Source organism: Chlorella variabilis, assembly GCF_000147415.1.
Source record: "Chlorella variabilis unplaced genomic scaffold CHLNCscaffold_1, whole genome shotgun sequence".
Classification (NCBI taxonomy): Eukaryota; Viridiplantae; Chlorophyta; class Trebouxiophyceae; order Chlorellales; family Chlorellaceae; genus Chlorella; species Chlorella variabilis.
This window is the reverse complement of record NW_005435087.1, coordinates 1,591,914-1,613,885: the sequence shown is the minus strand read 5'-3', so window position 1 is coordinate 1,613,885 and position 21,972 is coordinate 1,591,914. Positions and strand designations below refer to the sequence as shown.

General features: G+C 69.5%; 3 protein-coding genes across 3 annotated transcripts; 1 reads left to right on the top strand and 2 right to left on the bottom strand.

The window, feature by feature from the left end:
• Positions 1-2,168: 2,168 nt before the first annotated feature.
• On the bottom strand, positions 2,169-5,248 carry CHLNCDRAFT_133312 (hypothetical protein; the record flags this gene model as incomplete). The annotated part of the gene is made up of 15 exons (XM_005851768.1): positions 2,169-2,190; positions 2,355-2,439; positions 2,589-2,688; positions 2,827-2,900; positions 3,064-3,228; positions 3,255-3,399; positions 3,504-3,589; positions 3,717-3,764; positions 3,893-3,950; positions 4,038-4,180; positions 4,319-4,377; positions 4,501-4,562; positions 4,674-4,737; positions 4,905-4,982; positions 5,103-5,248. 15 exons carry the CDS (start codon positions 5,246-5,248, stop codon positions 2,169-2,171), a joined length of 1,335 nt encoding a protein of 444 aa, XP_005851830.1.
• A 643-nt stretch (positions 5,249-5,891) lies between these two features.
• On the bottom strand, positions 5,892-11,341 carry CHLNCDRAFT_56532 (hypothetical protein; the record flags this gene model as incomplete). Its single annotated transcript, XM_005851767.1, has 19 exons — positions 11,273-11,341; positions 10,966-11,041; positions 10,731-10,806; positions 10,289-10,508; positions 9,911-10,018; positions 9,528-9,673; positions 9,167-9,269; positions 8,857-8,995; positions 8,493-8,643; positions 8,156-8,286; positions 7,780-7,924; positions 7,490-7,527; positions 7,334-7,352; positions 7,131-7,185; positions 6,887-7,001; positions 6,669-6,738; positions 6,407-6,537; positions 6,122-6,240; positions 5,892-5,970 (listed from the first exon to the last, which is right to left on the bottom strand). Exons 1-19 carry the CDS (start codon positions 11,287-11,289, stop codon positions 5,892-5,894), a joined length of 1,938 nt encoding a protein of 645 aa, XP_005851829.1. The 5' UTR covers positions 11,290-11,341.
• Positions 11,342-11,374: 33 nt separating this feature from the next.
• Positions 11,375-21,948, top strand: CHLNCDRAFT_49534 (hypothetical protein; the record flags this gene model as incomplete). The annotated part of the gene is made up of 18 exons (XM_005852096.1): positions 11,375-11,515; positions 11,593-11,752; positions 11,879-11,952; positions 12,065-13,505; positions 13,622-14,388; positions 14,512-14,907; positions 15,112-15,191; positions 16,447-16,630; positions 16,849-16,958; positions 17,093-17,177; positions 17,360-17,433; positions 17,591-17,722; positions 17,923-17,997; positions 18,178-18,296; positions 18,575-18,714; positions 18,997-19,190; positions 19,411-21,427; positions 21,514-21,948. The coding sequence occupies 18 exons, from the start codon at positions 11,375-11,377 to the stop codon at positions 21,946-21,948; spliced, it is 6,624 nt and encodes a 2,207-aa protein (XP_005852158.1).
• Between the last annotated feature and the right edge of the window lie 24 nt (positions 21,949-21,972).

Genomic DNA, 21,972 nt, shown 5'->3' with positions numbered 1-21,972 from the left:
CGGGCCTGGCCGAGGCCACGGCCGCGGCCGCGGCGGCAGGAGGCGCTTCCCAGGGCAGGTGTGCACCCGGGCTGGCAGCGGTGTTGCCGTGTGTTGTACAACGAGCCAGCTGGGTCACAGCCGCAGGTGCCTCGACCTGTCTTTCGTGTGCCTGCAGGCCCGGTTTGCTATCAGGGGCACCAATGCTGAGGATGACGAGGCAGGGATGAGCTGCTCTTCGTCCTCAGAAGACGAGGGGCACGGCACAGGGGCCCGACACCCCCACACCCCTGCTGCGACACCTGGCGCAGGTGCAGCGGGTGGCGACAGCCCAGCGCTGCCCTGGGGCTGCTTGCCGCAGCCACGCCAGCCGGAGGCGCCCAGCCAGCCCCCGCTTCAGCGCCAGGAGCAGCGTGGGGAGGAGGGGGAGCGCGCAGGTCCGGCGCAGCCGCGGCTGCCGATGCGGGGCCCTGGCCGCAGGCTGCTGGCGCCGGGCGGCCAGGCACAGAGCGCATCCGGTGCTGCTGCCGTACTGCAGCAGCCGGGGGACTCTTATGCGGCTGTGGACCTTCCTGCGGTTGACCTGCCTGCCGGTCCGTTGACACAGGCAGCGCAGCAGGAGCAGCAGCCGGGGCACGTGCCTCGCATCAGGTCCACCCCTTTGCAGCGGCAGCTGCAGGAGCTGGGGCAGGGGCAGGGGCCGCAGTGGGAGGGCCGCACATCCAGGATCCGATCCATCACTGCCGGCTACATCCCGGCAGGCGCCCCCGACAGCCCTGCAGCAGCGCCAGCACCTCCAGGCAGATCACAAGCGCCCGCGCCTGGCCAGCAGCAGCGCCAGCAGCAGCCTGCCCGACCTTCGCGCCTCCCGCGTCCGCGTCCCACCCCAGGGCCGCCACCGCCAAAGCCGCCTGCTGGTCGTGGGCGGGGCGGCGCTGCCCGCAGGCTGCCCAGCCGTGAGGTGCTGGCTGCCGCTGCCGAGGCCCGCCTGGCTTCCCAGCAGCGGCAGCAGCAGGGGCAGCAGGCTGCAGCTGCCGCGTCGGCTAGGGCGGTGGCAGCGGCTGCTGCAGCCGGTGGCGGCGGCGGCTGGGGCGCTGTGGTGCCGCACGCCACTGTGGCAGAGCCTGCCTCCAGCGACAGCCGGGTGGGCCTGCCGCCTGCGCCTCAGGAGGGTGAGGAGGAGGGTGAGGTTGAGGAGGAGGAGGTGGTGGACCTCACTTGAGCTGGGAGCCTTGCTGATGAGGCGGCAGCCTACCGCTGTCTGTTCCTCTGCTCATTCCCCTGCGCTTCTCCAACATGCGTGTGTCCTTGCAACCCCGGCCTGATTTGTGCCAAGCAGTGTGAACCCTGCCTGCCTGGTCCTTGGGCTATGACTAACCCACATGTCATGACTTACATGAATTTGTACAGACGTTGCACCTACCAGGCATAAACCCAACGCTCGCAGGCGCTGTGCTGTTGCCCCAACTCATCGGCGGGTGCCCCGGCATCCCCACCTAGCATATCCTCCATCTGGTCCCCTCTTCACTGGGCTCAGCAGGGACCTGCACGCTGCTTGAACTCCTGTGCCAGCTGCTCCTGCCTCTCCTGGTATGCCTGGCCAGGCAAGGGAACGGCGGAGGTGGTGTGCCTGTCCGGCTTCTCAAGCACCTGCGATGCAGACAGCAGGAGCGGCATGCTGGCACGGCGCCATCCCGGCGCAGGCTTCCAAGCAGAGGGCGCAGCCATGCACAGTTTAAGGGCAGGCCTCCCCGCAGCTGCCCCACCTGCTGGATGTGGTGGACCAGCAGCTCCGCCATCTCCTCATCCATCCCCACACGCAGGCACACGCGCAGCAGGTGGAGGTCGCTGCGCGGCGGAGGGGCCAGAGGGCGGTGGATGATTGGCAGGAGCAGAGTGGTTGCCAGGGCAGGGAGCGGTAGCAGGCAAGGGAGTTGTGGCAGGGGGTGGGGCCAGCTGGCAGGCGTCTGCGTGCGCGCCTGGCCTGCGGCGCCATCTTGTAGGCCGGCACCATCCAGCGGTGCTCGCTGAGGCCCATCATGATGCTGCAGTTAGATGGGGTGCGTGCGCGCAGTATCGTGCGACGGTGCAGGCAGCAGCATGCGTGCTGCACCGGCCACTCCGGCCCTGCCACAGGCTTTGCGCATAGCCAAAGCTGCTGGACGCATCAGGCGCCGCCTAGCTGCCACTCACTCGTACTCGTTGTAGGTGCTGCAGGCAGGCAGGCAGGCCAGGGGGCAGCAACAGTGAAGCATTGATGAAAGCGCTGCAGCGTAGCTAAGCCATGGGCCGGACTGGCTGGCGAAGGCAGTACCAGCACTGCAGGCCGGGGTCGCGGCCGGCTCCTCAGCGCCCCACCCCACACGCACCGCTACTTCTCCAGGCCCAGCGCAGTGGTGAGGGGCTTCAGCCGGAAAGCCAGCACCGGCACGTCACCGGTGGATAGAATCTCAAAGTGGCCTGGCAGCCAGGACATTGCAGCGGGCAGGGCAGAACAGGATTGAGGATGCAGTCACGATGCAGTCCTGCTCGCGTGGTTGCACTGCTGTGCTGGCATGCCTGCTGCCAGCTGCCAGACTATCCGCACACTGCTGCCAACCCTGACCCACCTGTCTCCTCCAGCTTGGCGGCCAGGTGACAACAGACAGCAAACAGGTTGTCAAACATGCGGCGGTAGCCTGCCTTCCCGAACCTGATGAAGTTATAGTACTGCACGGTACCGCAACAAAGCCCGGCAACGAAAAAGGCAAGGTCAGCAGCGACCCGGCTCATTCGTCACCGCAGAAACCTGTGCATCAATCAAGGCTGCCCCGCCCTGCCCTGCCCGCGACGCCCTCCCGACGCCACCTGGGCCACGATCTGGGCCCCTGGTCGGCTGAAGTTGACGGTCAGGTTGCTTTCTTCCTTGCCCAGGTAGTCCACTGCACGGTGAGGTGCCCCAGAGGGGAGGAGACAGCCTTGCTGCTCAGCAGCAGCTGCCAAATGCCGGCCAGCAGCTCGGCAGAGGACGGAAGGGTGGCCACCAGGGAGTGCAGCAGGCAGTAGGGAGCCCAGCGCACGGCACGCAGGGCGGCGTGGCCTCACCGGTCAACACCATGTCCTTGGGCAGCCAGGCTCGGCTGCGCCACACCTGGAAGGCCACCCCGCAGTACACCAGCCCGTACTTGTGCCCGCTCACGTTGATGGACGCCACGTGCGGCAGGCTGAAGTCGAAGCGCACGCCGAGCTGGCACAGCGGCGCCACCAGGCCTGCAGAGTGGGGAGGAGGGGCGCACGCGGAGGCAGGCAGCTCTCGTTCCCGGCGCTGGTGCGGGCTGCGGCAGGTCGGCTGCGGCATGCAAGAGCCAGGCCAGCGAGCCCGGGGGTGCCCCTTCCTGCATTGGCGGCGTCCACGTGCACCGGGATGTCCCAGCCCTTCTCCTGCACACAGGACAGGACGCAGGGCAGATCAGGCACAGTTGTCATCAAGGCAGGGAGCCCGAAGGATTGCTCAGCCTGCTGCCACCCCGCCTGCTGCACCCAACCTTCTTGATCTCCTCCAGAGCTCGATCCACCTCCTCCACCGGCTCATACTGCCCGTTGTACGTGCTGCCCATCATCACCACAACTCCTGCACCGGTGCAGCCGGCAGCAGATGGGGCAGAGGGCGCATCGTTTAGGGCATCCAGGCCCCGAGGGGGAGTTTGAATGGCCGCTTCCTGTTGTCCCCCGCTACCCCCAGCCCCTGCCGTTCGCACCAAGTGTGTTCTCATCGATGTGATTCTTCATCTTCTGAGGGTCCATCACTGCAGGCAGGCAGGCAGGTAGGCAGGCAGACTTACTCCCATCCAGGGCTGTACAAACCATCAGCCGGGTGCCCACTGCTCTTCTTGGGCCATGGCTTACCCCGCCCCCGCGAGGCCCCAAAGCTCACCCAGGCAGTCGTGGGTCACGTCGACATAGTGAGGCTCAACATCGAAGTAGACGCAGAACTGGGGGGGCACAGGGGAAAGGAGGAATGCACAGAGGGTGGGCAGGGAAGGAGGGCAGGCAGGTAGGCCGCCTGCGTGCCCGCCCACCTTCTGCCAGCACACTTGCGCCACGTGGCTGAGCACCAGATTTGGGCGGTCTATGGGCAGCCCCGCGGCACGCCGAGCCTGCTGCCACTTCTTCTTCATCGCCAGGCCCCCAAGGTAGCATGCCTCGCTGCTGCCCACGCAGCCTTCAAGCAGGGCGCGGCGCAGCCGGCGGCGAGAGGTATGGTGCATCTGTGATGGCCCGCCGCCGTGCTGGCAAGGCACAGCTGCCACCGTTGGCCTCCTGCCAACCCAGGCACACCGCCTGCTTTTCATCCACCCACCTGTGCCCACAAAGTCGTCATCGGGGCAGTGCCACAGCTTTGCCAGAAAACTGATGCACCTGCAGCACAGCAGGGCACCCCAAGGGCCCGATGGCAGGGCGGCAGGCTGCTGGGCAGCGCGTCCCAGCTGGGCGCGGCGCCTCCAGCTGCTCGCCATCCCCCCCACAGGCAGCCCTCCCCACCGCTTCTCCATTTCTGCAGCCGAGGGGTACTGAACCGCATCGGCCATGTTGTAGGCGGCGACCTGCAGGCGGCAGGCAGCAGGCATGGCGGCAGCTACACCGGCTCGTGGGGTGGCCCTCGAAAAGGGTGGCGCAGTGCAGGCTTGTAGCAACAGGAGAGGGTCCTGCCCCACCTTCACCATCAGCTCCTGTGCCTCAGCCTCCATCCAGGTGGACAGAAAGGTGGACAGGTTCAGCCTGCAAGGCATGGGAGGCGGCCCAACGGCAGCGCCAGTGGGCAGGCCTTGGAGGCAAACAAGGCTGGCTGGAGGTGCCTGCTGGCGGGCAGCCTGGGGTGAGTTGCTCGGCAGAGGCAGGCCGTGTGGTTCGGCTGGCAGGGAACCTGAGCAGTGGGTTTGGCTGACCGTGGGTTGAAGTCCATTTGCAGCATGTCTTCCACGAGCGCCTTCGCCATGTAGGCGGGCATCGTGCGGCGCGGCATCCTGCGGCGGACGGCGGAGGGCATACAGCATGGCTGACAAGCGGGGAGTTGTGGGGCCACCTCTCCCAGGCCGGCCAAGGCCTGGGGACACGCCTGGAGCAAGCCTGGGTTAGGCACGTACTCGTGCTTGGGTGCGGGGTGCATGGCGGTGCGGGTGGCATAGACGGGCTCGATGAAGGACAGCTCCTCGTCCTCGTAGCACTGCCGCTCCTCCTGGGCGCCCTGCGGACCGCCGCCAGAGGCCACCGCTGCCCGGGCCTGCTGCATGCTGGTTGGCAACCTTGGACGGGAGGGGCCCTCCCAAAAAGGAAAGGAGAAATGCAGCCTGGTGAGAGAGGTCCCTGCCTAGTCAGCGGCTCCAGCGCGGCTCCTGCCTCAAGTCGTTTGATGCTGTTTACAATTAAGCATGCACGTATCATTGGGATGTCCCGCCCAGCACAGACACAGACTCGTGACTTGCAATGACAGTTAATTGTGGGCGTGCCCAGCTGTGTGCCAGGGCGACGCAGCGGGTGGAATGGTATGTGTGTGTGAGAGCGAGCAAGCAAGCAGACGGGCATCATTCGCCTACAGCAAAAAAGCAGATGCATCTAGGGGGCAGCAGGGTTGGGGCACTGACGGAACGTGGCGGCACTGACGGAACCAGGAAACAGAGGGGGCACGGACGGTTTTCAAAGCGAATGGTGGAAAAAGGGTGGGGACAGGGGGTGGGGGGCGGAAAAATCAGTATACAGGCATGTTCCGTTGCTTACGGCTACTAAAGGGTGAGCTCGTGGCTGCCTGGGCGCCGGATGCGCACCGCGAGGGAGGGCCTGCCTCCTCCTGGGGCACGCGGAGCGCTGCGCGCCGCGGCAGCGCCGCCTGCCGGCGCTCGGCAGGCAGGCTATCACGTGGCGGCGGCGGCTCCGGCTCAGAGCGTGGGGCCGGCCGCCAGGATCTGGTGCGCCTCCTCCGCCGTCACATGGCCGCCGCCGTCCTCGAACTTCTTGCTGCAGGGAGCAAGGGAGCGGAGCGAGGCAGGCAGGCGAGACGTTCAGAGGCAAGCAGCGGCAGCAGCAGCAGCCGCCACTCGACGGCACCGGGCGCACACGTGACGAAGCCCAGCCTCGACTGCAGGACCAGCCGGCAGCCCCCGCTCACAAGTTCTTCTGGAACAGCTCCGCCAGGTGGGACAGCGTCTTGGTGTAGTTCTCCTTGTCCGCCCAGCAGTTGATGGGCAGCAGCACCTCCGCTGGCACGTTGCTCACCGCCTTGGGCACCTGCGGGCGAGGCGGGGGCAGCGCGGGTGCGGGTGAGCAGGTTCACTGGTGCTGGAGAGCGGGCAGGCAGGTGGGCAGGCAGGAAGGCCAAGCAGCGCTGGCTGCCATGTGCGCCGCAACCCTGCAAGCAGTGCCAGCAGGCAGCGCCGGCGGTCGGCGGCCCCACCTGCAGGTTGAAGGTGGGCATCGTCTCGTACTGCGCTGCCTCCAGCTCGCCGCTGTGGATGGCGTCCACGATGGCGCGGGTGTGGCGCAGCTTGAAGCGGTAGCCCACGCCGTACGGGCCGCCCGTCCAGCCTGCAGGGCAGGCAGAGCGGGACGCGTTGGGAGGCAGCGGGACCGCAGCCGCTCCGTGCGGGGCGGTAAGCCCTGTGCGGCCACCTCTAAAGACACCTGTGAGGACAGACAGCAGCGCCTCAAAGTCTCACCGGTGTTGATGAGCCAGACGTGGGCGCCGTGCTTCTCCACCTTCTCAGCCAGCATGGACGCATATTTGGTCTGCAAGCCCAGGTGGGGGGAGTGCGGATGAGCAGCGCAGCGTACAGTCGGCAGCCAGGCCTGCGCAAAACCCTGCCGCAAAATTGCCGCCCTGTCCCACCCGCGCACCACATCATGCGCAGCACCACCTCCACCCCCGCCGCCTCACCGGGTGCCACATGAGGAAGGCGGAGCCGAAGCAGGCGGAGAAGGTGGCCTCCGGCTCCGTCACGCCCTGCTCCGTACCCGCCACCTTGGCGGTGTAGCCGGAGATGAAGTAGTACCTGCAGTACCATCAGGGGAGGCAGGGCAGCGCCACAGGTGAGCGCAGCTTGCAGAAGCAGCCGCGGCGGGAGAGGCAGCCAAGATGGTGGAAGGCGCTTGGCTCGCGGCAGCCAGCCGCCACAACTCACATGGCCTGCTCCTTGGTGAGCTTGGCCACGGGGGGCAGCACGCCAAAGGCATCGCCTGCACCGGGAAGCAACGCCGAGCAGGTTACTTCCATGCATGGCTGTCCACGACTGCAGCCCACAGGCACCCAAGGCGGCAGCGGCGGCACAGGCTGCGTCACGCGCAGCGCTCCAACTCAGCAAGCAGCAGGCGCGGGGGAACGCACAGCACAGCATGATGATGTTCTGCACAACAAGGGACGAAGCAATGACGGCCAGGGGTCAGAAAGGTGCAGCTGGCGGGCCAGGCACAGCCCCAGGCTGAGCGGCACAGCCACCAGTGCCAGGCTCAGCAGCACATGAGTTGTGGGCCCGCGCCGCACCTTGGGGTGGCCGCCGACGCACGGGATCTTGGCGTTCTCTGCACGAGGCAGGCGGGGGAGGGCGCACGCTCAGAGCTGTGAGCAAACCGGGCAGCCGCAGCCGGCAGCCAGGCCAGCCCAAGGGCTGCTCCACACGCCAGGCCAGCCCAGCGTCGCTCGAGGGACGCTCTATGCCCCAGGCACTACCCACCCGCTCCTGCCCTGCCTCTTCCGCCAGCCCCACGCCCTGCCTCTCCCCCCAGCCCCCAGCCCCAGCCCCATCCATCCATCCATCCATCCATCCGCCTCACCGATGTGCTCGATGGGGTATGATGCGCGCGTGTTCTCGGTGATGCGAGAGGTGTCGTAGTCCACGGAGCGCGTCTCCTCGTCAAACACCACGTTCTCCAGGATGCAGCCAAATTTGATGGCGTGGAAGATGTCGGGCTCGTTCTCCTGGGGGGGGGGGGGGGGCGCGTGTGTGTGTTTGTTGTGTGTGTGGTGGTGGTGGGTCGCAGGGTCGGTCCCCTGTAAGAGAGAGCCAGCAGCCATGCTGGTAATACCGGCTGGTAATGCCTGGCTGGCTGGCTGTCGTGCTGTGGTGCCACAAGCCCCCGCTGCCCGCCTTCACCCAGCCATGCCATGCCATGCCCAGCCTGCGCGGCAGCCGGCCCGCCGCCGCCCCACCTCTTTGAGGCCGATGGCCTTAGCGTAGCAGCCGCCCTCAATGTTGAACACGCCGCGGTCGCTCCACCCGTGCTCGTCGTCCCCGATGAGTGGACGGTGAGGGTCGGCAGACAGCGTGGTCTTGCCGGTGCCTGCGGGGAGGGGCGGGGCGGCGGCCGGGGGGGCAGGGTGGCGGGGCTGGAGCACGATGCGAGCGGCAGCGCCTCGGCCAAACCGATCCCGAGTGCGGCAGCACCCAAGGGCCTGCCCGGCCCCCTCCCGCTCAGGACAGAGAGCGCACTCGAGCCGCGCCCTCCCTCAAGGCCGCGCCCTCCGCTCCCACCCCCCCGGCACCCACCTGACAGCCCGAAGAAGAGCGTGACGTCGCCGTCCTTGCCCTCGTTGCAGCCCGAGTGCAGGGAGAGGATGCCCATCTTGGGCAGCACGTAGTTCATGAGGCTGAACACGCCCTTCTTCATCTCTCCCGCGTACTGGGTGCCCAGGATGACCTGCGCGGGCGGGGCGGGGCGGAGCGGGGAGGGAGCAGCAGGACAGGTAAGCCAGGTGAGCGAGCAGGCAGGCTTGGGGTGACTTGTTCGCCGCTGCACCAAACACACCACCCCGCGCAAGCCACCGCCCGTGCGCTGCTCCTCCCTCCATCCAGCCACCACACAAACACACACGCACACCGCCGCCGCCGCCGCCGCCGCGCGCACGCTCACCATCTCCTTGTGCTTGAGGGAGACGTCGATGGAGGTGGAGGAGGTCATGTAGGAGGTGTAGCGGTTGGCGGGGAAGGCGCCGCCGTTGTAGATGGTGAAGTCGGGGGCGCCAAACGTGTGCAGCTCGTCCTCGGTGGGACTGCGGGAGGAGAGGGAGGCGAGGGCGGGAGGGGAGCAGGGTCAGGGGAGGCGAGGGTGGGAGGCGAGCGGGGTCAGGGGAGGCCGCCTGCTGTCTCTACACCCCAGGCCGCCTGCCGCCTCTGGCCCTGTATGCTTCTGCACCCGCGTGCGCCCTCCTTCCCGCGCGCACCGGATGAGCATGTTGTTCATGAAGAGGGCGTGGTAGGGGCGGGCGCACACCACCCGGATCTTGAACCGCGCCTGCGTGTCCCAGCCCGCAAAGCCGTCAAACACTGCAGGGGGAGGGGGCGGGCGGGGCGGGCGCACACGGCAGCCAGTCGGATCCCGCCAGGGCCTGGGGCGGCCCCTCTCGCATGCCCTCCTCTGCTCTGGTGCCCAGCCGGCGTGCCCCGACTCCTGCCAACCTCACGCCCACCTGACTGTACGTGCCTGCCCAGCCGCCCTCTGTGCCTGCCGCACCAGCCAGCCCGGCGCGGCCTGCCGCACCCACCAGCCCAGCCTGCCCCGCCCTGCAGCCCCCCACCGCTCACCGTACAGGCGGTCCAGGGTGTTGAGGTAGTCGACGGCGCGCTCGCGGTTGAGGATGAAGGTGCGCTCATCCATCTCGTAGTTGGGGGAGCCGGCGCCCCACCAGATGTCGGCCTCGCTGTCGGGCTCCCGCACCACGCGCTTGTCCCTGCGGGGGGGGGGCAAGCAGGGAGGAAGGGAAGGAAAGAGGGGACAGGGGGAGGCTCAGGTGGTGGCGGCGGGGCAGAGGAAGGCCGGCTGGAGCGGCCAGGTGCGAGGCAGGGGAGAGCAGGGTGGTGGGGAGTACAGAAGGGGCTGGCTGGCGGGCGAGGAGCAGCACAACTGGCTGTGGCTGCTGGCTGCCGCGTGTTGCCAGACTGATGCCCCCACGCGCGGGCGGGCTCACTTGGGGGAGCGGCCGGTCTTGGCGCCCGACAGGGTGGCCAGGGCTCCCGAGGCAACGATGTGGGTGGAGGGCTCGTACTTGAGGGCATGCTCGTACAGCTCGGGCACGCTGCACGGAGAGGAGGGGCAGGGAGAGGAGGGAGGGTGGGTGGGCGGCCATTGAGGCGTCACATGGCGGCGGCAGGCGGGAGAGGCAAGGGGGGAGGTGCATGCATGCAAGCGCGCGGGGGTCTGCAATAGCGACGCGCAGGCCTGCGGCCGCAAACCCGAGACGCCACGCGCGCAGCTGCCTGCGCCCAAACCCTTGCGCCGCTGCCGGGCGCGGGCATGGGATACCCCTCCCCATGCGAGGGCGCCCACACCCCCCCACAACGCCCACCTGAGGTTGTGGTACACCACCACCGGCTTCAGCCCGATGTCTCCCATCTCGTGGAACATCTCCTTGATGAGGTCGGTCTGCTCCTCCTCGGCGGCGGCGCGGGAGCGGGGCGACTGGGGCAGGTAGAGGTGCTTGGGCTCGCGCACCACGACGCGGGGGCCCACCTCGCGGGCGCCCGACTTGAGGGTGGCCGTCAGAGAGGCCGTCTTGGCGGTGTCATCTGCAGGGGAGAGGCAGGGAGGCAGGGAAGGGGGTGGGAGCGGGGTTGGAGGGAAGGGGCGGGCCGGCGGAGGCCCCGCAAGGTGTGGTAGGCACTGCCGTAGGTGCGGCGGCAAGCCCTCGATACCCTTGCGCGCGACGGCGGGCGCGAGGCAGGGCATGGGAGGCTGTGGGGAGCCCCGCAGCGTGCAGCCCCGCCCCCACCATGCTGCCAGGGCCTCACCGCGCTCCTTGCGCGTCTTCTGCAAGCTGTGCAGCTCGGCGAGGTCGGCGGCACGGGGCGGGTGCGCCTCGTTGACCTGTGGCGGCGGCAGCGGCAGGGCACGGGTCGGTGGCGGCGGGCCTTGGAGCGCGCGCCGCGAGGCCAACCCCGTGCTTCCATGGTTGCAAGGCGTTTGGGGGAGGCTGCCAAACGCTGTTCCCTCCGCGCATGACTAACGACCCCGTCCCCCGCTCACCAGGCGACGCAGATCGTCGCCCTTCTCGCCGGTAGCCATCTTGCCTGTGGAGATTGGTGCGGGTGCGCCGGCCGACCTGCAAAATGGAGGGCCAACAGCGTGCCGGCGGCCTGATCAGGTGTGCACTGGCGGCTGGTGTGCGCCTGGCCCTGCAGCTGCATCCTCAAGGCGTTCAGATCGCTCTTGTGGGCTTGGCAAGCGGGCGGCAGCTCCTGTGGCTTGGGGTTCACTGCAGAAGCTGAGCAGCGTGCCCCGCCCCTCGCCTAGGCTTGCCGCAGAGGCAAAGGCAGCATGGCAACACACTCACGTGGGAACCCCGGGCATGAGGGGCTAGGCTCAGCGTAAACGGGGAGAGTGCAGTCCGGAGGTGGGGAAGGTTGCTTGTGGTAGCCCTGAGGGCAGGCTTGGAATGCCGCAGCGGGTGGAGGTAGAATGGAGGCAGGGTTTTGCATCACGGGTTTTCGAGTGGCGGCGGGGACACGCAGACCGGCAGCACTCGCAGCAGCAGGCCATGCGATACTTCCAAAGGGCCCCGCTCTCCTCCGTGCAGGTGCCAATTGAGGCTTGGGAGGCGCCACAGGGCCTGCAGACCGTTGCCCCTCCGAGACCAGCACCAGCGTTGACCAGCGGCCCCGAGGGGAGCTGCCTCGTAAATCAAATCCCAGGCTCAAAACCAACGGCCTTGTGCTCGCGGATTCAGTGGCCAGGGCGGCAGCCGAGGGCATGGAGGCTGAGCCGGCAGAACCGGCGCCCGAGGGCGGCCTCTCCTCGCCACGACAGGACCAGGGTGAGTGCGCCTCATGGCTACAGCCTGCATTCCAAACGCCCTGCCGCAGAATAGGATGGAGGTGCTTCATGTACATTAAGAATCACAGAAGTAGACATCCCTTGTGCTGCTGCTTACCCGCTGCAGTTGAAGCGGAGGTGGTGGCACTCATGTCCGAGCACTCGGATGTACCAGAGCCAGTGACTCTGGCAGCGCCGGAGGTGGGCGGTGGGCGCACTGGCTTGGTTGCTGTGCAGCTGCGTGGGGAAAGGTCAGATCCAGGACGCGATGCATACCCAAACTCTGCCTTGGCGCTGCTTTCCTTCCCTTCAGGAGCTGCCCGCGGCGGCCTCCGCGGAGGAGGCCTACATGGATGAGCCCCATCCAGCAGCGGCAACAGAGATAGCAAGTCCGCGCCTGCCGGCACAGGACGATGGCACGGTTGGGGATGACAGGACAGCCCGGGCAGATGTTGCAGACCCTGCTGCTCTGCTGCCGCAGGCCAGCCAGGCCGGCATCGGCAGCGCTGCAGCGCTGGACACATCCGGCGCGGCTTTGATGGAGGACATGTTTGCCCAGCTAGGCCTGGAGGAGCTGCCAGAGGGCGGTACAGAGCCGCAGCAAGCAGAGCCGCAGGCGGCAGAGGAAGCGGCAGAGGACGTGGAGGCCGCCGCAACCCCAGCTGCCGATTGCGAGGCCACAGATGCACTGGTGTTTCCGCCAGTGCCAGCAGCAGAAGGCAGCCAAGGCGGTGCTGAGGAGGGTGCTGATCGGGATGGAGCTGAGGTGGAGGTGGAGGAGGAGGAGCTGCTCGCCGAGCCACTGCCAGAGGCAGCTGACATGGCAGAGTTGATCATCGATGCTGCCGACCCCACGGCTGCTTCGCCAGATGCGCCCGCTGAGGCGGGCCTGGCGGATGCAGCTGCCACAGCAGCAGATGCAGAGGGTGCCGCTGCTGCAGAGCTGGCTGCCGCACCAGAAGAAGCTGGCCTGCCAGCAGGTGGCAGCACCGTGGCAGATGAGGAGCCCGAGGCAGCCGCCGCTGCTCCTTTTGCGGCAGAGCAGGCCGGCATGGATGACAGCCTGGCCCAGCCTGAGCGCGATGGTGCGGCAGCGGAGGTGGAGGCGGCAGAACAGCAGGCAGCGCTGCCTGCCCTGGAGCGCGGGGAGGGCGCGGCTGCCTCCTCCGCGCTGGAGAGCGTTGCCAGCGCGGCTCTGGAGAGCCTGCCCACCTGCATCGGGCCTGGCGACCCGCCCGGCGGCGGTGCGGCAGATGCCTACAGCGAGCTGTTCCAGCGTGAGGTGTCTGCCAAGCTGCTGGAGGTGCTGTCCCAGGAGCAGCTGCAGGAGCAGGAGGAGGCTCTGGCCGACGACGGCAGCACCTCTGAGCCTGGCGGCGAGCTGCCAGCGGTGGCCGACCTGCCGCCATCGCTGCCACTGGCTGCCGAGGCTGACTGTGCCAGCCCAGCGGAGCCGGGCGCCTCACCAGACCCTCCTGCGTGCCTGCTCAAGTGGGCGCCCCCAGCCGCCAAGCATGGCAGGAAGGGCCACGGCCTGCTGCCTGCCGCCTCGACCTCCCCCGGCGGCGCTGCAGGGCAGTCGGGGCCCAAGTCCCCCAGCCACCGCATGGCACCCATGGGGCAGCGCAGCCCGCACAGCACGCACAGCCCGCCTGCCGCCCCGACAGCTCGCAGCCCGCCTGCGGGTCGCAGCCCCGCCATCAAGATGCCGCCCCTCAACCGCACCGGACCCGCGGCCTCCACCAGCAAGAGCGGTAAGCAGGCACCTTGCAGCTGAAAATAAAAGCAGGCATGTTTCTTTTAAGCAGGCATTTTTTGTTTTCTAGAAGGAGACTGACCGACACAAGTCTGCGCTGCGCCTGTCCTGCAGGTGGCGCCGGCGGCAGCCCTGGAGCTGTTGTCCCGGCCCGGCGGCTCAGCAAGCCCAGCATGAATGAGGTCCTGGCAGCTGCCAGCAGTGCCAAGGGCAGCCATGGCGGCAAGGCAAAAGGCGCTGGCGTGCCCAAGCAGCTGAGTATGGCGCCGCCGCCCGCACAGGGCCAGGCGCCCCGGCAGCTGTTGGGTGCTGGCGCGGTGCCTGCTGCATTCCCAGCGCTGGCCACTGCGCCGCCAGAGTCGCTGCTTCACTGGAGCAGGCGTGCCGCGGTGGCGGCCCCGGCACAGGGGCCTCCTACTGGCTGGTTCCCGGCTGGGCCCCTGGCCGGTCCTGGCTTCCCCGGTCCCCCACCTGGCCTTGCCCTGCTGCCAGGCCTGCTGCCTTCAGGCCTCATGGTGCCAGGCCAGGCCGGCCCGCCACAAGGAGCAGCCAGCCGCGACCCCACCCTGCCATCAGAGGCAGCGGAGCCCTCGGCACCAGCCAAACCCGATGGGCCCGACCCGGCAGGAGAGGCGGCAGCTGAGGCCACAGCCGATGATGCCGCATCTGCTCCGCCTGCTGATGAGCTGGGCCTGCCGGGCGAGGGCCAGCGGCAGCAGGATGCAGGCAGGGAGCCTGGCCACCCATACTCACCCGCCGCTGGTCAGCCTGCGGCAGCCAGCGCTCCCCAGGCCATTCCTGGCATGCCGCAGGAGCAGGCCGTGGATGTGGCCTCTAGCTGGCCGCCCTATGAGGGCGCCAAGCTGCCACCGTTGTACCAGGTGAGGGGTTGGGCGCAGGGCAGTGACCTGCAGGAGCAGGCATTGCTTTCCAGCCTCGGCCACCTTTCCTGTGATGCTTGCCATGCCGCTCGACTGGACCGCTGCCCCAGTGCCTTGCTGCAGGACCAAGTGAGCGCCACCGCCGGCCTCATCCCTGCCGTTCACTCCGCTGCCAGCTTCTCAGTGTCCCCCAACCGGCACGCCGGCATGCCGCGTGCCTGGCGCCAGGCGCCGCAGCAGGCCCCGCCCGGCTACTATGCCATGCCGGCCGCAGGCATGCCGCCAGGGGCGGCGGCGGCGATAGCGCCTCAGCAGTGGGGCGGCTACGTGCCGGCCGCCGGCTCGCTGTCGGAGCAGCAGCAGCAGGCGCTGTACTACCAGCAACAGTACCAGTTCTTCCAGCAGCAGTACCAACAGCAGTACCAGGCGGAGTACCAGGCTCTCCAGCAGCTGCTGCAGCAGCAGCAGCAGGACCTGCACCCCGACGAGCCCTACTTCATCCGCGAGCCCATCCCCCAGGTGCCGGTGGCGCTGGACCCGTCGGGGCGCCCCTTCAAGGCGAGTCTCGGGTTGCTGGGGCCGCGCCCTGCTGCAAACCAGCCCTGTGCTGGGCTTTAACCCCCGTTCCTGGGCCCCCCAGATTCTGGCCGCAGCAGGTTTGTTGCAGGCCATGACAGCCTGCCCTGACTGCGCCTGTCCTGTCTGTGCCCCTACCTCCTGCAGGTGTTCCACGGCGTGGCGGCGCGCAGCATCCGCAAGCCAGACCGGTACCAGGGCGATGGGCGCCCCGCGTGGAGCGTCAAGTAGGGACTGAGAGCAGGCGACGGCGCAACGTACAGCGCATCGCCGAGGGGGTGGCCTGGGGGCCAAGAGCAGCGATGCTCTCAACTTGTGTGTTTTGTTTTTAGGTACGCGTGCCCGTGAAACAGTGGCGCCCGACAGATGCCTCCCTTATTACTGCTGCCGTGTCTAAAATTGTCTGAAATTGACATTGAGATGAGTCCCTGAGGCTGAGAAGGGGTCTTGCGTGTCCGGATTGCTCGGCGGATTGGCGGCGGGCGGCATCCACCGCCGACCCTGGGTGGCTGGAAAGGAGGCTGACAGTTCATGGGCGCCCAGCAGTGGCTGTTTGCGTTGTCACCCGGCTGCCGCTGCTGTCTTCCACGCGCTGAAGCTGGCAGCGAAGGCCAAGCGACGCGGCGCCCTTGGCATCAAGCGGCGAGAGCCCCACTCCCAGCGGCACCCCCCCAGTAGCAGCGCCAGAGACTCCCGCAGCAATCTGCTCCCCCTGCCTGCACACCCCACCCCGCTCCCCGTGGGCCCCTCCCCCTCTCTGCTGCCCGCCTCCCCACCTGAGCGTGCTGGAGCACACCCAGCGTTTGGCATGGCCAGAATAGGGCACAGTGATCGGCTGTGAACGAATGGAGGGCGTGGGAAAGGCGCTAACGAGCCAGTTTGGCACGGCCGAGTGCCGGCTGCTGCCCTGCCCTGGCTGGGACTGCGGGGCGCTGTTCCCATCGGCCACGCTGACCCTGGAGGGCAACTGGTGCGGGCCAGCAGGGCGCCGCGCGCCCCATTTTTGCCGCCACTTTGTTTTCCCACTCCGCTCGCCCCAACACGCCCCTTGTGAAGCCGCCCGCTGCCCCTGCTGCTTTGTTCATTCATTTACACCCGTTCTGGCATTGATGGGGACGCTCCCCGCCGCAATTTCCCGCGATTTGCGCTGTTCAGGCATGCCGGCGACGCCACTGCGGCCCCCGCTTTGCTGATCGCCCATCTGCTGGCAGGAGGTGCGACCCGTGCTGCCCTGAAGCCGTAGCTCCTATTGCGGCGCAGTTGCGTTTGCGCAATTGCAACACCTCCTGAAACCGCCGAATTTCTGGCTGCTTGCAGGGCCCTGTTTCTTCCTGCGATGCCAAAGCAACCCCGGGCAGCCGCCCCGACCGTGAGTGCTCGCGCCGCTCCTCCGCCGCCCCAGCGGGAGGGTGCCACCCCCAAAAGCAGCTCTCGCAACTCTCCTGCCCTCCTGTCATGCCCCCGCCTTCCTGTGCACTGCAGCTGGGTGCAACTGCACGGACTGCTGACAAGCGAGAACCGCACGGGCGTGCTGCGGACAGCGGGCCGCGCCGGCAGCGAGGTGATGCTGGTGCCGCTGATGGCGGCCGCCGCAGGCGGCGGTCCGCCCCAGCCCATCTTTGCAGGCTTTGCGGCCTCCCTGCTGGCCGGAGACTTTGTGAAGGAGGTGCGACACCCCTGCTGGCCGCTTTGACTTGCTTGCTGGGGTCATCGCCTCTGCCTGCTGCCACTTGATGTTGTGGCTGCCGGCTCCCACGCCACATGCCTGCGTGACAGGCTACCCCTCCCTGCGTGCGCACTCCCCACACCCTCATGCCTCCTCCCACCGCCCGCGACCCTCCTCCCTGCCCCGCGACCGCCCCGCCCCGCCGCCGTGCCCCGCAGCTGCTGCTGACCATGCGGCTGCCGCTGGTGTTTGACCTGGATGAGACGCTGCTGGTGGCCAAGAGCCAGAGCCAGATGGCCAAGGAGCTCAAGGCGCTGCGGGACGTCAGGTGCGCCGCGCTTTCCTCCTTGCACGCCGCGCCGCGCTGCAGCGCTGGGCTGGCGACGCGGCGCCGCGGTGCCGCGGAGCTGAGCCCTGCCCGCTGCCCGGCCCCTGGGCCGCATGCCCGCTCCCCGCCTGCAGGCGCCCCCACCTGCACCGCGCAACCAGCGACCCGCAGCAGGCGCTCAAGCTGGCGGCTCTGGACCGGGAGGAGCAGCTGATGCAGGTGTGGATGGGACGGCTGGCCTGGCCTGGCCGGTGCGGTGGGCGGTGGTCGGTGCAGGCCAGGCAGCCAGGCACGCCGACCGGCGGGCTCGTCCGCTTCTTCGCGCCTCCCTTGCCGGCACGCCTGCGGGCTGCTCACCTCCCGCTGTGCTGCCCGCCTCCCCGCCGCGCCGCCCCGCGCAGGAGGACCTGGCGCTGCTGCAGCAGTTTGCGGAGGGCGATGCGGTGACGTACCAGGGGCAGCGCCTGGCCGCGCAGTGAGTGGGGGGTGACTCTACCAGGGTGCGGGGTGCGCCCCTCCGCCCGCCTTCCTCCGCCCCACCGTCAGCCGTCAGCCTGCTCCCTCAACACGCTCCACTGGGCCCCATCCCTCCCAACACCACACTTCACACACCACGCCCGCCCTGCCCGCAGGGTTGAGTCGGCTCATGGCGACGACATGGGGCTCATCCGCCGCCCCGTCATCCGCCTGCCCGGCAACGAAGACACGCTGCTGACGCGCATCGAGCCCGGCAACCCGCACTCCAGCATGGTCTTTAAGCTGCGGTGAGGGGGCCGCCGGGCGCCGCGCCAGCTGACTGCGCCGGATTACAGTATGCAAGCCTGTGCCTTGAGCCTCCATGTGCCGGGCGCCGTGCCTGCTCCTTCACCGCCGCGTGCCCTGCGCCCGGCCGCATCGCGCCGCCACCCCGCCGTGCCGCCCCGCCGCCCACCGCCGCCTTGCCGCTGCTGGCGCCGCCGCGCAGGCCCAACTGGCGCGCCATCTGGGGCTACCTGGGCGGCCTGATGGACCCCCGCACACACCAGCCAGTCTCCTCCTCGTGAGCCCCCCAGCGCCGCCGCCGCCGCTCTCCTGCCGCCCTGCCTGCTGCCGCCTGCGCCGCTCCTGCTGCCGCCACCGCTCTTCTGGGCGTGCATCCCTCTGCATACAAACACACACACACACACATGCACACACACACACGCCCACCTGGCTGCCTCGCGCCTCTCCCTGCCCGCAGGCCGCCCTCCGCCAAGCTGCGGTTTGAGACGTATGTGTGCACCGCAGCGGAGCGCGGGTATGCTCTGGAGGCGTGGCGTGTGCTGGACCCAGATGGATGGATGATGCCGCCCGCAGAGCGTGAGTCGTCGTCGGCGGCGGCGGGGCTGCCTGGCGGCGGCGGTGGTGCTGTGCATGTGGGGTGGTGGCGGTGCCGGGCAGCATGGTGTGGTGGCGGCCTGGTGGTGTTATCTGGGGCAGCGGGGGAGCCAGGGAGCAGGGGTGGATGGGCCGGGGAGGGGCGCAGCCGCATGGGCGGGCGGCCCTCGTGGGATGGGCGTGGGTCGAGGTGGCGGCGGCTGGTCTGGTGTGCTGACCAGCACCGCCGTGCTGCCCTGGCACCCTGCCCCACCCTGCAGGCCAGCGCCGCCTGCACTCTGGCAGCAAGCAGAAGAGCCTGGGCGCGGTGCTGCAGCTGGGGCGGGGGCCGCCGCCGGGGCCCGGGGGCGCCCCCGCCAGCCCCATGCCGCTGGCCGTCATCGTGGACGATCGGGTGGAGGTGCGTGGGTAGGGCGGGTGGATGGGTGGACCTTGCTGCTGCTGCTGTGGAGGCGCACGCCGCGCTGAGCTCACGTACCCCCCATTTCCTTGCTCCCCTGGGGCCTCCCCTGCCCTGCCCTGCCCGCGTTGCCCGCCTTGCTGCCCTGTCGCCCCCGCCGCACCTCCCACCCACATGTCGCCTCGCGCCCGGCCAACCCTCCTCGCCCCTCCCCGCCACGCCACGCACCCCACCCACCGCCACACCCCGCCCCGCCCCTCCCCTCCCCGCTGCGCCGCACAGATCTGGGATGCCACCAACCGGGGCCAGGTGCTGCAGGTGGAGCCCTTCCGTCCCTGGGAGGAGCAGGCGGCGCAGGACCTGGGCCTGGCTGACACGCCCACCACTCAGTCGCTGGGCGCGCAGATGATCCGGCTCAAGGAGGAGCTGTTCAATCTGCGCAGCCACGCCTTCCACCGCGTGCAGGAGGTGCTCAGGTGGGGTGCTGGAAACAATTAAGTGGGGTCAGGCTGCGGGGCGGGCGGGGCTGGGTGGGAGTGTGGGGTCTGTGTGGTGGTGGTGGTGGTGGTGGTGGTGCTGGTGCTGGTGGTGGTGCAGCGTTGCAAATGTGCATGGCCTGCTGCTGCATGCATGTGCGGACACACACCTGTACCCTGACCGCCACCGCCGCTCTCTCGCCGCCGCCGTCGTCTGCAGGCGCCAGCTGGAGCTGCTGCGCCAGCAGCCGCTCAGCCTGTCGGCGCCGCTGCATGTGGCGTATGCCGCCGCGCTGGCGCCGCCGCCCTGGGTGGAGTCTCTGATGGCGGCGGGCATGCACAGGGTGGCGCAGCCTGAGGCGCTGCCCGCCTCGCTGCAGGCCGCCATGGAGCGGCCGGTGGACCCGCGCCAGCTGCGCCGCCAGCAGCAGCAGGCGCAGCAGCAGGCGCAGCAGCAGCAGGCGGCGCCGCAGCAGGCGCTGCCGCCCGGGCAGCCGCTTCCACTGGCGGAGCTGTCGGGGCAGGCGGGGGTGGAGCTTCTGGCCAGTCTGCAGGGCCTGCTTGGGTTGCAGCCGCCGGGGCAGCAGGCACAGCAGGTGCAGCAGCAGCAGGGCATGGCTCCCCAGCTAGGGGCCGTGCCGGTCGACCCTCGCCAGCACCAGCACCAGCAGCACCTGCAGCAGCAGCAGGCGATGCAGCAGCCGCCGCCCCAGGCGATGCAGCAGCAGCAGCCGCAGCAGCCCCAGGCGATGCAGCCACAGCGGCCGCAGCGGCAGCGGCCCGGCAAGATGGCGGGCCCGGCGGCGGGGCCAGAGGCGGCGGCGCCTGGGCCCGGTGTGGCGCTGCTGCAGCAGCAGGCGGCGGCCGACCCGCGGCGCCGGCCCGGGCTGCCAGCCGCGGGCGGCGTGGCTGCCGCCAACGCCGGCACTCTGTCCGAGGTCCTAGGCATGCTTCCCTCGACGGCGGCGCTGCCGCAGCAGCCCGGCATGGCAGGCAGGGCGCGGCCGCCTCCCATGGTGAAGCGTCTGGTCGGCCTGCACGGCCCGGCGCCCAGGGGGCAGCAGCAGCAGCAACCGCAGCAGCAGCAGCAGCAGCAGCAGCAGGCGCTCCCGCCGCGCATGCAGGCGCCGGAGCGGGTGCCCACGCCGCCGGCTGCCCGCATGCAGGCGCCGCCCGCGGCGCTGGCGCAGCAGCAGTCGGCGTGGGGCACTGCCAGCGCCGCCATGCCATCGGGGCCCATGCTGCCACACATGGTGGGGATGGCTGTGCCCGTGGCGCCAGGCGGCGGCCAGGCGCCGCGCCCCATGCAGCGCATGCAGCCAGCCGCCATGGCCGCGCCCCAGCCGCAGCAGCAGCAGCTGCCGCCGCCGCCGGGCGCTGGCGGCGGCGGCGACGAGATGCGGCAGCGCTGGATGGAAACTTTCAACAGCATGGGGCCGGGGCAGGGGCCGGGGCAGGGGCCGATGGTGGCAGCTGCGCTGCTGCGCCCCATGCACCGCGCCCCGGCGGCGGCGCAGGCGGAGCAGCAGGCGGGGTCGAAGCGCAAAGCGTCTGACGGCAGCAAGGGGGATGGGCGGTACAAGCAGGCGCGGTACGACCAGCAGCGGCCGCCGCCGCAGCAGCAGCAGCAGCAGGCGCCCGGGCTGGCCCTGGGCCCGCCAGGCGGCAACGGCCAGGATGCCGTGGCTCGCCTGTACGAGGCAACTGAGCGGCAGCAGGCGCGGCTGCAGTGGCAGTGCAGCCAGCAGCCCGACGGAAGCTGGCGGGCGGCTGCCTATGTGGGCACCTGGCCCGCCGACTTCCCACCACCGTCTGAGCCGCCCGCGGGGCTCGCCGCCGGGCCCACCCAGCATGGCGCGATGCAAGCGGCGGCGGCCGCCGCGCTGCTGCGCCTGAATGCGCCCCCCGGCGGCGCCGGCAGGGGCGGCATGCCAGCTGCGCCGCAGCAGCAGCTGCAGCAGCAGTACGGCATGGCACAGCCCGCCCCCTACGCCGCGGCAGCAGGCGGCGGCGGCGGCGGCGGCGGCGTGACCAGCAGGCAAGTCACGGGTCCTTGTTACCGCTCAGCACTGCGCCAGCCTGCCAGATCTTGGCATGCTCGCTGCTGGCACGACCGCGCGACTGACCTGCCTCCCTGCCTTCCATGCCTTCAGGAACGCAATAGACACGCTGATTGGCCACTTCCCCGCCGCCACCAACCGCATCGAGTGGCAAGAGCAGCCTCAGGGCCCCGACGGGTGAGCGCCCCGCGGCTGCATTGATTTCAGCGCTTCCACTGCCTTGCCGCTGGTATGCGGGTGTGTATGGTGCCTGTCCTGCGCAGGCGCTGAGGTGGCAGTGTGGGTGTGCGGTACGATGCAGGAGCTGGCGGTACCGCCTGGTCATCAACGGCGGCGAGTTTGAGGCGGTGGGCAGCGGCCCGCCGGGCCCCCGCGGCGAGAAGCGGGCGCTGCAGAATGCGGCGCTGCTGGTGCTGCAGGCCGCAGGCTACTCAGTCACCTTTGAGAACCCGGGGGCGCCCCCCGGTGCTGGCCCCGCCGGCGGCGGCTTCCCCGGCCGCGGCGGCGCCCCCGCGGGCGGCCGCGCCGGCGGCAGGGGCGGGCGTGCCGGCGGCGGCGGCCCGCCGCAGACCCGCGGCGAGCGCTACGCCGGGCGTTCGCTGGACAGCCGCCACGCAGCGGCGGCGGCGGCGGCGCAGCAGCAGCAGGGCATGTCTCGGGACGCCTACTTAGCTTCTCTACACGACGAGCTGGCCTGAGGCCGCCTTTTGGTGCACTGCTTT